At 35.2% G+C, this 16,413-nt stretch overlaps 1 protein-coding gene across 2 annotated transcripts in view; it reads left to right on the forward strand.

The window, feature by feature from the left end:
* LOC145667138 (phospholipase B1, membrane-associated-like) overlaps window positions 1-16,413 on the forward strand; it is a 165,267-nt gene that overhangs the window by 67,438 nt on the left and 81,416 nt on the right. For both annotated transcript variants that reach the window (XM_081734880.1, XM_081734884.1), the window contains exon 2: window positions 1,697-1,889. In XM_081734880.1, the coding sequence (XP_081591006.1) occupies window positions 1,701-1,889 (189 nt within the window). In that variant the 5' untranslated portion in view covers window positions 1,697-1,700. The remainder of the gene's footprint in view (window positions 1-1,696; window positions 1,890-16,413) is intronic.

Here is a 16,413-nt window from a genome sequence, read left to right on the forward strand (position 1 = left end):
AATTCCCTTAATCTAATATTGATATTAATAGAAGAAAGTGCCAACTGGGCAGCCTGGGTTTAATTATTGGTGGTTGCGGGATTTCTTCTCGTTGTATCCTCGTTCTAATGCGGCTCTAATGTTCATCCAGGGTCTTTAAGCTAGGTACCTAAGTCAATCTGGAGTCGGGAGTCAGAGTTTGGTGCAGACTACATCACCTTCATGATGTGCCGAAGTCAACAAAGTGTGGAGCTTTTACCTTGATACAAGTCCTTGGATCTTCAAGACTTGTCCCGAAATTGGGGCTATCTTTACTTTACTTATTAATAGAAGAAAATTCATAAAAAAAAAAAAAAACAATTGGAGGCTATCAGGAATATTTTATAATAAGTCATCTATATAAGTAATTAGAATTGTGTCATCTTTACATTACTATATTGCATAATAATTATAATCTACACTTGTTTGAGATTTTCAACTGCAATGTTCTATATGCAATTCAATTCAATTTTATTTTTTCTGTCTTATTTTTGGAGTTAAAGTTCAACCTAAGAGGATGACAAGAGCAAACCTCGAGGGCTACTTGTGGTTCGCGGACCACAGTTTGAGCAACATGCCGTAATACGGCTTTCTCTAGGAAATCAAACGAAATTTTCAATTTAACATCAAACAATTATATCATTTAAATTATTGTAAACAGCTTTGAATGAATTTCAATGGTTATGAAAGAATTAGTGGAATAATGATGTGGGAGGAAACGGCTGAACCTTGGAGAAAACCCACGTACATGAAGTTTTGCACAACAAACTCACATAGTGTGAGATCGAACCAGGAACTCCTCGCACTAGAGCTGAGCACTGTATCCGTGAGCCATTGTGCCCTCTCCAACTTTTAAAATGGGAGACATTGTTATCGGCAAGTTGGTTGTATAAGTTGTTCCATGATTTCTATATGGCATCTGTTGTACGTTATATACATAGCTTGTTCAATAACTGTATCTCAAAGATGTATCAGCTTATTCGAAAGAAAGCTATGTTGCGAAGATAGTGTTACACAATCCTTTTTCTTGTTTTCATTACGTGGAACACTTTGGAGATCATGGTAAGGCAGTACCAAGAAAATACATACATATAAGAAGGACTGAATTAGAGTACATATTATCATTTACGAAAATATAGGGAAACTTGGAAATCATTTTGAAATGCTACTTCATCCAGAGTAAAGTTGAGGGTTTTGGGGAACTCCTAGCTTATAGTATCATCCTACTGATTATAACTAGAGTTACGTACTAGACGAGACGAGACGAGACAATATTTCCATGACGAGATTCTAGTCGAGATAGAACTATTCCAATAGAAACACACATTTTTCGAGACGAGACACTACTTTGATGACATATTTTCGAGACGGAACAGTCACAACTTTTGTCTCGTGCTCATACCTAATAAGGTAAGGCTTTTGATGATAATCTTTACTCCATTATTTTATTATAAACATTTACAAACTTAATTAAAAATTCAGAAAAGTAGAACGATGGTAGATAAATTCTTGAAATAAATAAGTTATAATATTAGATTAGAATAAATTTACGTTATATTCACTCTTCTTTCTAACAAATTTCAAAAATATTGTAGTGTAAAATATAATTCTTTCACTGAATAATTACAGTGTTAATGAAGTAATACAGACTCTATTTTTCTTTTTCTTTTCTTTGCAGGGTCATGAGGTGTTTGGCTGTGACGGTCATTTATTTGTTGTTCCTAAATTCAATGTGCAAGGCGTCACAAAATGGCGCCACTCGTTTGGAGAAGATCATGGAAGCCATGCAGGAGGTAGCTGACGCGTTTCTGGAACTACCAAAGCAAATATGGCTGCTTCCACTTCGGTTAGGGTATTTCCCAGGAATACAAGTAAGTAATTGTGTACTGTATATTATTTTCTTTAAATTCCTTTAAAATTGATCTGTCTGTTTAAGAATTCTGCTAAAGCCTGGTTCTGACCAATTTATTTAACGTAGAAAGTCTAGGCAACTAAGCCAGTGAATAATGTATAGGGTGGCCAGTTTCTACCCCCTTATACTAAAAGGTATATCTGTTGGCAGTTGAATGGAGCTATAACTTACGTTTTATGTTAACAGATTCACTTATCTAGATTTCATTTCTGTGTCTAAGTCTTTTCTTTTGATTACACCACTGTAATTTTAACCCGTCCAATTACCTCCATGGCTTTCTTTACAGTTTTAGTAACTTTTCTGCTTAATCCAATACTACATCATGTGAAGAAGTTTGGTTTTTGTGGTGTGATATTTCCTGAGTAGTGGATTTCTACGACTTCCGGTGTTAGTAGAGAGATTAGAGTGGAGATAGAATATATTCTTGGGACGCTTAATTGATTTCAGAAAACCCGCTTCTCACTATAAAGCACTGTTTTTACTGTATACCGATCAACGTTGAACACGAAAGTGGTTGATTTCTGCCACTTCCAGTTTGAATAGAAGGATAAGAGAGAAGAGGGTGTCTGAAGAACGCTAAATTGATTCCAAAAAGCGTTTTCTGATTTCTCTTATCATCTTTGATCTAGATCAATATTCAAGGTGACCAGAATTTTCACTTGCGAAAACGGGACGCATACGAATCGGCTACGAGGGGAGGAGATATCTGACTTCCAGATTGCATTTTGGGACTCAGCAGTGTTCTCAATTTACAAAATACATAAGTAAGAGTGATAACACCGTTTCTAACTTTACGTGTACCACACAACAAATAATGGTTCCCGATTGCAAGTTCTACCCAACAATTATTTTAACTAGTTGAACACACAGGATTCCCACTCAATTCCCACTTGGACCACGAACACACAATTCCCATATGAAAATTCAGAAGTTCTAGACACGGCTAAACCTTGGCAACGAGTGTTTGTACGGAAGAGAGTAGAATTTGCATTGACGATTTATATTTTGAATAATAATTACGGGACACCTAGGTCATCTTTACTTAAAAACGGGACATTTAAGCGTCCCGTTCGAGAATCAGAAAAAACGGGACAACAATTGGAAAAAAGGGACTGTCCCGGCTAAAACGGGACGTCTGGTTACCTTGTCAATATTCAAACCGGAAGTTGTAGTGGATTTCTGCGATTTTCGGTTTTGGTAGAGAGTTTAGGGTGGAGATGAAGTGTATTCTTGGAACGCTTAATTTATTGCAGAAAACTGCTTCTCGTTATATATATTCCCGTCTCTTTCTGTATAGTGATCGACATTAAAATCAGAAGTGGTTGATTTCTACCACTTTCAGTGAATGGATCTACCTCCATTAAGAAACTCGGTTCCCAACTTCCGACCCTCTACACGCTAGCCAAAATTGATGGTGATCTATCAAATAATTCTAGAGGTTTTCTTTTTATCTCCCGAACGGACGGACACACGGACAAACAAGGTAAATATATAAAATACGCGATTGTTCTTCACTGGAACTTGGGCTTCTAATGGTTTTCACTTCATGATCTTCAGCTTAAGAGTCTTCATCCCGGAGAAATTAAAATACCGCTAATTTTACAGTAATTATGTGATATCTTCAAATATATAAAAGATAATAGAAATATAGAGCAAGAGCGCCCTAGACAATATTATTTTGCGTGAGGTACCGTTATCAAAAATCACCTAGTGGCTTTCCGTTTTCAGCTGTTTAGAAACGCGAAAATAAATGCCGATTTTCAAAATGGCTCGAAATCGAAAGCAGATAAGTGAGTCCTGATAACGGTTTCTCATGTAAAATAATATTGTCTAGGGCGCTCTTGTTCCACATTTCGATTATCTTTTATCTATTTGAAGATATCACATAATTTCTGTAAAATTAGTGGTATTTTAATTTCGCTGGGATGAAGACTCTTAATGGCTCAGTCTGCTTTCTACACAACACCGCGCCCGCAGAACATAGAATAAGAGAAAGCATACATACATAATAGACAAGTAGCACTATTACCTTTCTTCAACAGTCCACATCGTATTTTGCCATTCCACCTCAATCGCGAAACGCATTGCTGACGCCATGTGGCATTCGGGTGGGTAATCATGCTTCCCTTGACAATTTTGTTACGAGGCAACAGTAACGACTTACTTATACTTCAGCTTCTTATTTACAAAAGGCAAACTTAAAAAGAAGTAGGTCGCCCATAAGCTTCCTTGCATCTTTTCATAATCTTCCTGTTTCTAAAATGATCTTTTTCTATGTTAATATTCACTATCACTGGAGGAGGAGAAGATCGAAGATTAAGTAACAGAAAATTTTGCTTCCGTATGACCAGTTTATAATCACTTTTCGCATAGAATGGTCATGTTTCTTTTCTTTTTTTACTTGATTATTACAAGCACTGAGTCCTTTCTTTTTATGTTGATCTCAATTATAACATAGTATGGTACGAATTATAACATAGCATTCATTTTTACCGTATTCCAGAAGAATTGTTAACTTTCACCAGTTTTCAATGGCATTACTTCCTTACACGACAGACGGCTGCTAAACAACAAAAAGCATAAAACTATTTCCGGCAGGAATGATGTAAAAGAAAAAAGAGAAAATGATTTTTGCATTGAAAATTCTGGATTGTTATATAATGTGAGCATATGCAAAATTGATTACCACAAAAATCATGTTTTCTCTAAACAATGATCTACTCTTTGTCTCACGCATTCTATAAGAGTACTACGTAATACAGTACTTGTTGATGTGAGCAAAAGTATTACTAGTATGAGTAGAGCAACCCAAAAGCATGAGAAGCATAACATCAGTTTACACATATGGTTGGTACCTTAAACATGGTTGTGGTTGTCTAAGGGTCGAGAAGAAACTAATTTTAAAAGCATAATAAAGCATAATTGTAGAAAATAAAGCATAAAGCATAATTTAAAATATATAGCACAATTCTTGACGAGTTTAATATACTGTATTAATATTTTTTAAAACCAATATTTACAATACAAAATCATTGAGAACATAACAATGCAACAATGAAAGCTTGTTTTTATTTCTGTAAATTTTTTGGTGTAATCCTTTGATGTGGAGAAAAGAAACAAGGAGAAAAAGAAGAAAACTTCGACCAACAATGAATAGTACACAAGAACTCCACACTATATTGTTATCTGCACCTCTTGAACTTGAGTACTTTCTGTACTTTTTGGTGGCATCTTTTACTGTCCCTTTCTGTATATATGGACCTCTAAGGCGCACACAAGTGATGAAAAAAACTGACTCGAGTAAAGCATCTCTTTACAATGCATTAAGTAGAAAGTTCGTTAAATATGAAAGAAACTGGTTTCATAAAATATTAATAAATAGATTAAGATATTTAGAATATTTAATGTATAGTAAATATTATACATTATACACGATTAATGTAAAACAACGATTGGAATTAATAATAAAGCATAATTTGGAAAAAAATGAAGCATAATTAAACGAAAAATAAAGCATAATGTGGGTTGCTCTAAGTATGAGCAACAGACGCGCACGCAGAAATTTTTGTTGCGAGTGTTCCAAGCTTCCGGGTGTGGGGGGGGGGGGAGTCCAATACTACAAGCGAGTCGTAGTATTGAACTGATATTATTCTGCACCCGAAAAAATCACAAGTAATTATAAAGTACTTTCACCTATATTTTCAGAAAAAATGATAGATTTTTTTATAGGAGAAAGAATACAGATGAAGCGTAAGATCAAGTTTTCATGCTACATCACTCATTTCCCTGTAAAAGAAGTATGGGTTTATTGAAAAAGTGTACAATTGTATCTTGAGTTGGAAAGTTTTTGGGGGGTATCTGGAAACAGTAGACACCCTTGTGAGTGCGTCCCTGAAGAGCAAACCAAGACTCACTGGCGTAACATTTCTTTTAAGTTTGGCCCCCAGCAACTGATGCAATCAAGTATAGACGCCGATCCTGTGAGGACCGAGCGCGTCCGAAAGATACCAAATTAAACTTGAGCCCCCAGAATCTGAGTATCTGACAACGAAATATACATAATAACTTAACACCCTCCTCCCGCTTCAAATTTAGAGAAAATTCGGCGCTACAGAAGAATCAAGTCTTCTGAAGCAATTGATGGGGTGTGTACGATATGAACGCTGGCTAGATAAGCATTCAAAGCCAGTGATGAGGGCGTTCTCTGTAGATGTACACATTCTTTATGTCTATGCGAGAACGTAAGAGTTATTATTTCAAAGAGGGCTATGCGATATGAAAAATGTATGTTGCGTATTGTATCACATAGCACCTATGCTATACTTTGAACTCATTTGCAAACATGCTTTTGTAACCACCGAACGTTTTCGGGCCCCTAGCCTCAGGGTCTTCCTGTAAAAGAAAGTCTGCGAGAGTGAAAGGTAAGTTACTGCCAAGAGTTATGAACAGGTACACTCATGTCCAAAATGATTGTCGCATATCTACAACAGCCTTGCTGTACGAATATAATTGGATAATGATATCACACGGTACTTTTAAACACTCTTACTATGTGTATAATCAGCAGAGACACGTATGTGGTAAATTTCGTGTCAAAAGAACTGTAAATAAGAATAATATAACAAAAAGAAAAACTTTTCTTGTCCATTTAGCAATATTTTGTTGTACTCATTCTAATTTTCGTATTTATATTTTTTCTATGGAATTTACCACAAATATAGATTTCCCGATTATACAAATAGTAACAGTATTAGAAGTACCCTGCGATATCATTATCCAATTTCCACTATATTTTACTGCACATTGAGCAACAAAATCGAATTCTTGTAGAGAAGTTAGTCAGCAACAAATTATAAATTTCCAATTAGCTTTCGGGATCCGGAAAATTTTCTAATATTTCGAGCTTGCAAGTAAAAACTTACATAGTGTTTCTGTCTCTGTGTGTATGTATGTGTGTGTGTAAAGTGCAGGGAACATAAATAGAGTTCATAAAGTAGAAATATTCCATCCCATTGTTTAAAATGTAACAAGAAAATGAAAAGAAACCTTTGTGAATTTATCAATTATTTCAAAAACAGAAAATTCCACTATTTCTTCACATATACAGAAGGCGGAATCTATTAGTTATTTCACTATTAGAACTTCCATGTAATGAAATAACTAGATAAAACATAGAAGTTCCAGCTCCTTATGAAGATTATTTTTGTAACGGAAAATAAAAATAAATGCGTTGATTTTATTGTGTTTGAAGCTATGAGAAAACTTCGTCTTACGTGTATTAAACTGACGAAATGGGATTTTGTGAGATTAGAGGTGAATTTTGAGGGAAGAATACATTGAAATTTTGGAAAGATTTTTGCAGAAATGAAGAATCGTTAGGAACTTCTTTCCAGACAGTATTTATTACAAATAAATTTTACGGCTAAACAATAATGTAGGACTAAGTTGAGTAAGTTTTTATGAGTCGGAAAATTTTCCAGAAAATTTTTCGTTTTAAAATTTTCCGGAAAATTTACATCGCTGTTTAGAAGTACATGCGTCACAGTAAGGAGAATGTGTGTCTGGAAGGCGTATGTGCGTCAGAGTTAGGACTGTGTGTATCACTGTTATTAGTATGTGTGTTACCGTGTTACAAGAAAAAACCGTAGATACAATCTGCTACTTAACAATGTACTTTTGTTTACAAATAAGGACATAAATAGACCGTTTAAGCAGAATTAAAAAAAATCAATTATTATTGACAACGGATAGGGATGCGCACGAGACGAGTCGAGACACGATTTTCCTGACAAAATTCGAGTCGAGACACAGCTCTTCTAATAGAAAAATATACATTTTTCGAGTCGAGACATCACTTTTACAGCACATTTTCGAGACGAGACAGCCACAAATCTTGTCTCGTGCGCATCCCTAATAACAGAAGACATACTTTAAAGCGTCATAAATACAAACAACAAAATGATTTTGTCCACTTTTCCAAAACTAAGGATGAGAATTTATCCTCTTGTGTGAGAGTTCATTCGGCTCAACGTTTTCTATTGATTCGTATCTTGTATATATCATCATTGGACAGCATTATACTTAAACAAAATTTAAAGTAAAAGTAATTTTTGGTTATATCTCATTAACCATACTGTGTCCTGTAGTCTTAATGGCATCTTAACAAGAAGCTTAATAAATGTATACTTCAGTATTAATTTCATCTTAATAGGTGCCGTGACTTTCATTATAGCATCAATTATTAGATTTATTAAGATGGACCTTAATTTTATCTGAGCTGTTCTAAAAATGGCACCCGATATACATCTTCAATTATTTGCTCCCAATCTGTAAATTGGTTCCATGTCGGACCAACGTAAATTATGAAAAAACTGCCTCCATTGAAGAATATTTAACCAACTCTCAAGCGACATAAACTTCTGAATGCATTTACAACATATACGCGTATAGATCTATGTGACAAAAGTTTGAAATAGACTCTTGTAACTTGGAAACGACTGAGAGTTAAAGGGGCCATATCTTGGATAGTGGTGGTAATCGAGGTAGGTTCACACCTGAAAGTGAGAAGTACCATGACGACTGTCATTTTGAAGTTCGCCATCTTGGATACATCCCCAAAATTTTGAATAGAAATGGGGCCGTGTGACATATCGTTTTGGGGTAGCTTTTCACCACAAACACATACATCTGCCCTTATTTTCAACTTATCTCTGTTCATGTAATACAGTGAAACCTCTCTAAAGCGGACAGCCGTAGGGAATCAAAAATTGTCCGCTATAGAGAGGTGTCCGCCTTAAAGAGGTTTCAATATTTTCATACGTCAATTAGAAAACAAGCTAATATGCAATTAGAAAAAAAATATTTCTGCATGAATCATGTATTTACGAATATTACAGAAATGTTACTGTACCTGCATTATTCTCCGCCATCCAATACTCTATGTTCGAGGCACAACATGGAAATAAGTTGTCATAGTTCTCTGCACTTTACACTTACCACTACTTCCTACGTTTTCAGTATGTCGCTTTAATTTGTGGATTAATTGCAGTCCACAAGTGTCCTTTTTGAGACAATATGCATACCTGCAGGCAAAAAGCACTAACCTTTTCTTCTAGCTAGTTGGATAGAGATTCCAGCGGGACACTACCATAACGTCTCATCCCAAACAGCGGGCAACTGTGAATACTTTTGTGTCTAAAACAGCTTGAGTCGGAGTGGGATGCAAGCAAAGGTCGGAGTGGGAGTGTTGTTAAACAGAGACGCTTCGTCTGGGTTTCTGAGCAGACAGTTGAGGGGGCAAAATGTTGTCTCAATGCTTCCTTGGTGACACATGTATGAATTACTAAAAATGTATTTTTAGTACACTTTTCAACTTGCTTCTAGAGAAAGTGTTCGTAATACGGAAGTAAATAATACCTATAAAAGACAGAAAAGACTGTCCGTGTCCGTACTAGAGAGTGTCCGCTTTGGAGAGGTTTGCCAATATGTTTTCTTTCCCTATTACAATGTTTGGGGATTACGAAATATGTCCGTTACGGGAGGTGTCCGCTTTATAGAGATGTCCGTTAGTAGAGGTTTCACTGTAGCTATTACCTTTGTAATAACAGTTTATTATCCTTCAATATTTGTCATTCTTCATAGTTTACAGAAGAATTTAAAAAAGTGATACATGAAAGTAACAAGAAAACAATTATCTATATTATTATATAATAGCACATTCCGTCTCCATGTACGTCAGCCTATGTTGAAACTATTTATATAAAATAAAACAGGCCTGATAGAATAGTTATAAAATAAAAATACATAATTAATATAATGAAAGTTTAAAATGACAATAATAACAAAGCTGAAGGCTGTGATTATATAGTTAAATTTTATTGCATCATAAAACCAATTTTTGTAGCATCTGGATACTTTCCCCTGTGTTAACTGATGATCTGCAATATGTACCTAGGTATTGTTTTCTTTCTCATCCTTGGTTAGAATGTTCCCGTGTTCTTTTATCAGCTTCACCGCTCTCTCTGTCACATTGTTCACCATATCTTGTTTCCAATTAGATGGGCATGTTTTTCAGGAAATTTGTTATCTACAGAAAACCTTGAGAAACGTGTCTTCGAATCTGCGAAAACGAAGTCCGAGAATACTTTTTCCTTGAATCTGTTGACTTCTCCACTATTTAAAGAGTATCACTTTATTTGGTTTGTACATCATATTCTTTTCTACTCCCCGTTATATTGAAAACCACTTTTCATTAACGTGTTGTGGCTTCATAATCAAAGAATGCAAATGCCGCAGTTTCTGCTGATAGATACATAAATGGTTAGCGATTTTTTTTACAATTATTAATTTCTGGATCTATTTCCTTATATTCGACCAATTTCTGTAAAAAAAAAAAAAAAAAAAAAAAAAAACTTGTAATCCTGATACGGAGCTTTCACAGACGATGTTACAAGGAACCAAGATTGTAAATGGATTCGGGCAAGGAAAATGCATAGTCTCTTGATTGAATTATTTTCTTTTCTCGTCAGTTCAAATTGATCTTGGAATAAATATATTTTGAACCCATATATAACCTTTGTCATCTACCGAGCATGGCTCACAGCTCCGGGAATGTGAAATGAAACTCCTTGTGGAGGGGTGTCGCCTAGGAAGATCATGGCCAATTTTAATAACTGGTAGTAGTCATCTCTATAATGTTTCTGGTGTATCTGTTATTATATAAATTCCAGCATACTGGCACACGAACATTTATCCCATTTCGGTAATTGCTTTTGTCTATGGACGACCAGGATTGCCTAAATCTTTTAAACAAAAACACATGAGGCCCAGAACTTGTACTGGCAGCAGTAGCACCATCCATTGCTGTGTAAAAACTACTTTGAAGAACTAATTCGAATATGTGATGTCGACATAGTAGGTAGAGAAATCACGATTAAACTTCTTCTCAAGGTTTGTACTAAGCGTTATTTATTCTGCCAGTGTTGCTTGCAGTTGTATCGAAGCACAACGTCTGTATTTTGTATTCTATGCCCCATTTCTTCACTGCTTCGTAAATAGCTGGAACTTGTGCTTCTGTAGATGATGGTATTTTAGGGATGCCTAATAATTGTTCTTTGTTGTGAAAAGTTACAAATATCGTTAGTCTGTCAATCTTTTCTATGTTACTTGCAGCTGGAACTAACTTACCATCCCAGTGAAGCACCAAAGCATCGGGAAGGCGACATGAAATCTCCCTTTAATTTATGCTTGCCTTTCCTTCAGCATTTCTTTCCTGCAAAGTCGAATAAGAGCGATTAATAATTAAGCTTTCAATATTACGGTGAAAAGCTTCTGCTGCAGCAATGAAAAGACGAACGGTATTGTGGACGCTGATTTTGCATCTGTCTAGTGCTTCGTATAGACGTGGAGTTAAAATATCTAGAGTACCTCTTGTACCCGAGGTACTTGTTTCACATATCAACATCGGATTACTTAAGTATGCTTGCGTAAATGGAGTAGAATAATAGGAATTGGAAACTGTATCTTCAGTATCACTGCCAGAAAATGGTGCTGACGATACCATGACTTTTCCTTCCATTTCTTCATGAGTTCTTTCTTCTTCTTTCTACCTCCCTTTTTCTACCTACATTTTCTTTCTTCAGTTACTTTTAATTTGCGGTCAATGCCAACTATAGAATCTTGTCGTTTTTTCCCGTGTGGCATTACTAAAAATTGCTTACTCTCTTCGTTCTTTATCATATCTAACGCATTCTCATGAGCAATATCAAGCAAATCATCTCGTTGAGAAATAAATGTTGTTCGTTTATTTTCTTCCACATTAGCTTTTCCGTGCAACCATTTCTGTAAATCTTGCCTTTCCTTGTATAGTACTATAACTTTTTCAATGCAATGATCACTTTGTTTTATAGAAATTCCTGCTTTTTCTCAAAACACAAGAAAATTCTTCACAACTAAAGTGGTGCTTTTTTATGGTCAATTTAACTACACGCCCATTGAAAAAGAAAACATTGTGAGTATAACACAACCAGCGAACGAGTGCGGGCGGCCGGTTTTGGAACTAAAATGCAAGCAGTAGTGTTTCTAACCGGATTACTTGTAATCAATCTATCACAGTTCTTTCTGTCTTGTTCGTAATAAACCACTTCACACATATGCTCAAGTCAGGGGCGGAGCGATCGGGGTTCTTGTGTAAGAAAATTCTTTTGCATTAATATCGTATTCGGATGTACTTCGAAAGTTTGGTGAGAGAGAGAACTGATAATCTTTCACCGCCACACTCCTAACCGTCTCCCCAGGGGTCCTGGGTCCACCCCCTGATTGAGATGGTACATAATTTTGTCTAATCTCTGTCATTATTTAGCATGGTTTAGTAATTTTTAAAAATATATATATATTTCTGCCACATTTTGAAAACTTTCAAATAAAGTTTTCTAAATGTGGCAGAAATATAGTTTAAAAAAATACTAAACCATGCTAAATAATGACAGAGATTAGACAAAGTTATTGTTATGTACCATCTCAATCAGGGGTGGACCCAGGACTCCTGGGGAGACGGTTAGAAGTGTTGCATTGACGGCGGAGGGGGAGTGATTAAAATGGGGTGCCTCAGTAAAATTCAGACAAAATCTCTGAATTACGTAAAAAAGAAAACATACAAAATAAATTTTCAGGGTTACTCTTACAGCTATTACGTTACTGTAAGATTAATGTTACTTCTGAAATTGATTAGAGCGAATATGTATTTGAATAACAAAACCACTTTCATAAGTTTTTCAAAGTATCAAGTTTGAAAAGAACGAAGTTTGTCTTCCATTGTTATCTCATTGTTCAAAGATACCGGTGATGAAGAAATTGGCTGGAAATCAATCGGCTGTTTCTTACATCAATTTATAAAGATGATGAGTGCCAATGTTAGATATGTCAGTTCAGTATTTTTAAAAAAAGCCACCCAACCTCTTGCAACAATGCGTAGCGCATTTTAATACTTACACTTGAAATAAAAATACAACTGAATAACGACGATTTACTTTGCCTTTGAATTTCATATGTGAATAACAATATAGGGATTTTCAGATAGAGGACAGGGAGGAGCAGGTTTATTAAACAAGACCGTACATCTGATATGTTTGAACTATAGGCAACTTGTGTTTACGAGCTAAACTCAGTCCTGTGAAGTCAATCGACAAATACCTTTAAGATGTTCAACAGAATAACGTATCAGCATTATTATATACTAGAGACACAAATATAACACTAGGCTCCCAAGTTTCAAAATTATATTGTGTGTGAAAACAGTTAGTAGATTCAATTTTTTGTGACCTGATAGCTAAAACCTGAGAGAAATTCAGAGTTAATCCAGAGGTAATTTCTTTCCTCATAAATAAAATTTATTGTGTGCTGAAGCAATGCCATACGCTGATGTTTTATCAATACTTTTATTCGAACTCTACTAAAAGGCTGGATTTCTATAATGATCCTAAAAGAAGGGTGCACTGAACCAAATTGTACAAATCAATCCCTAAAGGCAAGCTATCCAATCCCATAAATCTTTAAAAAATGAAGGAAAAATTTCTTCACCTCCTTTTTCCCCAAACGGTTCACATTTCTCGAACAAAAAAAATGAAATTTCTTTATTTTAACGTCCCATGATTATGTTGTTTATGCTAGAGGAGACAGATGATTAATGAAAGTGAAGGATTGTAAAATTAAATTTTGTTCTCTCAATGGGAATCAAACCCAGAACCACATACAATAAAAGCACATGCGCTGGCCAATAGACCAGCGGAAAGGACTTTCACAGTTCTCGAGAGGAAACGTTTCGAGATTCCTCCCTGACTAAAACTCGAAAAAATAATTTATTTGTCAATCGATAAACATACACTTAAACAGCAGCATCATGAGCCTTAACCTTAACTTGATTTAAACTTACAGTTACAAGATATTGCGCAAAACTCTAAGCTATCAACCCAAAATTAATCTTTTAGTCACTGATATTGTCATTCCTGCGTTTTACAGGCTGCTACTGTTTTATAATGAAATCGAATAAAACGTAATCAATTTTTATACAATCTGCTTAATACACGGTAGAAGCTCACTGAATTGTCAACTGTGCTATGTTGTTCTTAAACTTGTAATTTCCATTCATAAATCACTATTCACATCTGCATTACTGCAGGAATGGTTCACTACAATACATACATAAGTTACGGCGTTTTTTATTAAGCGTAAAGAGATTAGACTATGGATAACATCTAAATTGCAACTTTAAAAAACCGTTGGATACACTGCAAAGTGAAACTCTCCGCTCCCCTGTCCCACCGCGCTTGCCAAGAAACTGATGTAAACAGAACAGCAGCGCCATCCTTCTAAAACCGCACAGCTATCCTGGTCAGGTTATAATTGCCATTTTGAAGGCAGTTTCGCTCCTACAATTTGGTTCGTAATATATCCAATCAGGTTCCATGCTTAGTCTATGCGTAAACAGCGCGAAGCTAACTCCGGGGATAATACTATTGCATCACAAGAATCGTTTCCACCAGGGGAGGCGATCCGGACTATTTTTTCCCGTCCAGAATAGGATTTTTTTTTATTTTAAAAATAAAACCTATTATAATAATAAGACGGGAACTGATTCTTTTGTGCATTTCCTTTCTTTATTCAAAACTGTATATTTTGTGTTTACAACAACTAAATCCATCGTATGAACAAATCAAGCTTTAGTTATTACACATATTATTTCCTATGAATCAATCGTGTTGTTATTGTATTTGAAAAATTAGTTATTACATATATTTTTCCTGTCAGTTAATGGTGTTGTTATTGCATTTGTAAAAATATTTATTTCAAATGTTGTAATTCACATAGGTTAATCGTGTATTTTACATGCAAGTACAGTTGAAAATAGCAAAGAAAAGAAGAAAGTGATAAAAATTAGCGTATGAATAGAAATTTAAAAGGTCTTGATTTAAAAGGAATTCGGTTTCTTCTAATTATTCTTATTCTACTGTATTTATTATCATTTGTAATCCATCAGTATCAATTTCTTAATAAGTTAATTCTACAGAAGAGCTACTTCTCCTTTTCTAGTTGTACCTTCTTCTTCTTTTTTTGTAATACACTCTTACCTTGATTTAACATCGAACGGCCGTCCCCCCCCCCAAACATTCAGCCTGGATCCTCCCCTGGCTTTCACTTTGTAAGATAATGACGAACTCAACAGCACTGTGTGCGAAGAAATCAAACAATCGTAAAGGAAAACAGTCGTACTTGGTCGAAGCCTTGAGATAAACTGACTGAGCAATGTTATCGTTTCAGTGGTGCAAGATAAGTATTTATTAATGCCCTTTCTATGAGATAAAGGAACGTTTGGAATATATACTTTCAGTAACGAATTGGAACATATTTAAGGAATTAAATTATTGATTGGGAACGAATCATACTACTTATTCTTAATTGCACTGTACAGAGAAACGAACATCATTTATGTCTAGCATGCGGTTCAAATAAAGAAAACCTATTCAACAATCTTACAGATCTGCCGTCCGTACATAGATATAAAACGACAGAACATAGTAATAGAATTTTATTACATCGGAGCATTTATTATCCAAAGATGTTAATTATTACATGATCAGAGATAAGTGGAAAATAAAGGTAGCCATGTGTTTGTGCTGAAAAGCTACCCCAAAACGATATGCCACACAACTCCATTTCTATTTTAAATTTTGGGCCTAAATCCAAGATGTCGGACTTCAAGATGGCCCTTATCATGGTATTACTCAGTTTCAGATGTGAATCTACCTCCACTATCTTTATGCAAAATATGGCCCTTTTCCCTTCAGCCGTTTCCAAGTTACAATAAGGGTCTATTCCAAAGTTTTGCCATATACTATATATTGTAAATGCATTCATAAGTTTAAGTCGCTTGGGAGTCGGTTAAATATTCTACAATTGAGATTTTTTTTTTAATCACGGGTTAATTTGAGTAGAACCATGCCCAATCTTCGCCTCGCCTTTTTTTATTCTTGGTACAGGTATACAGGTATATACGGGCTTACGATAGTTTTTATATGGTTAGAGGGACTTTTTTACCTGTTTGTGGACCGATAATGACGTAATTTTACTCATAATTCACCTGATTTTCCATTAAATAAACACAATTCATTTTTTATTTTCCCTGTTCATTTTTTTATTAGCCCACAGAAACCCCTATTCATTTTTATTAGTCCACAGAAAGCCCTGCTCATTTTTTATTAGGCATTAGAAATCCCTATTCATTTTTTAGCAACCCTTAGAAGGCCTTGCTCATTTTTTATTAGTCCGCAGAAAGCCCTGTTCATTTTTTAACAGTGCTCAGAAGCACTGTTTGTTTTTTATTTACCTTATGACGCGTGTAAGATGGTTCCGTTGGCGCCCGTACTGTCTGGTTATGTTTTGACTTTCCTTTATACTTTTTCCGCCCATTTACTTTGTATATTACCGAC

The sequence above is a fragment of the Thermobia domestica genome, chromosome 1 (assembly GCF_964235325.1).
Source record: "Thermobia domestica chromosome 1, izTheDome1.hap1.1, whole genome shotgun sequence".
NCBI classification, from domain to species: Eukaryota; Metazoa; Arthropoda; class Insecta; order Zygentoma; family Lepismatidae; genus Thermobia; species Thermobia domestica.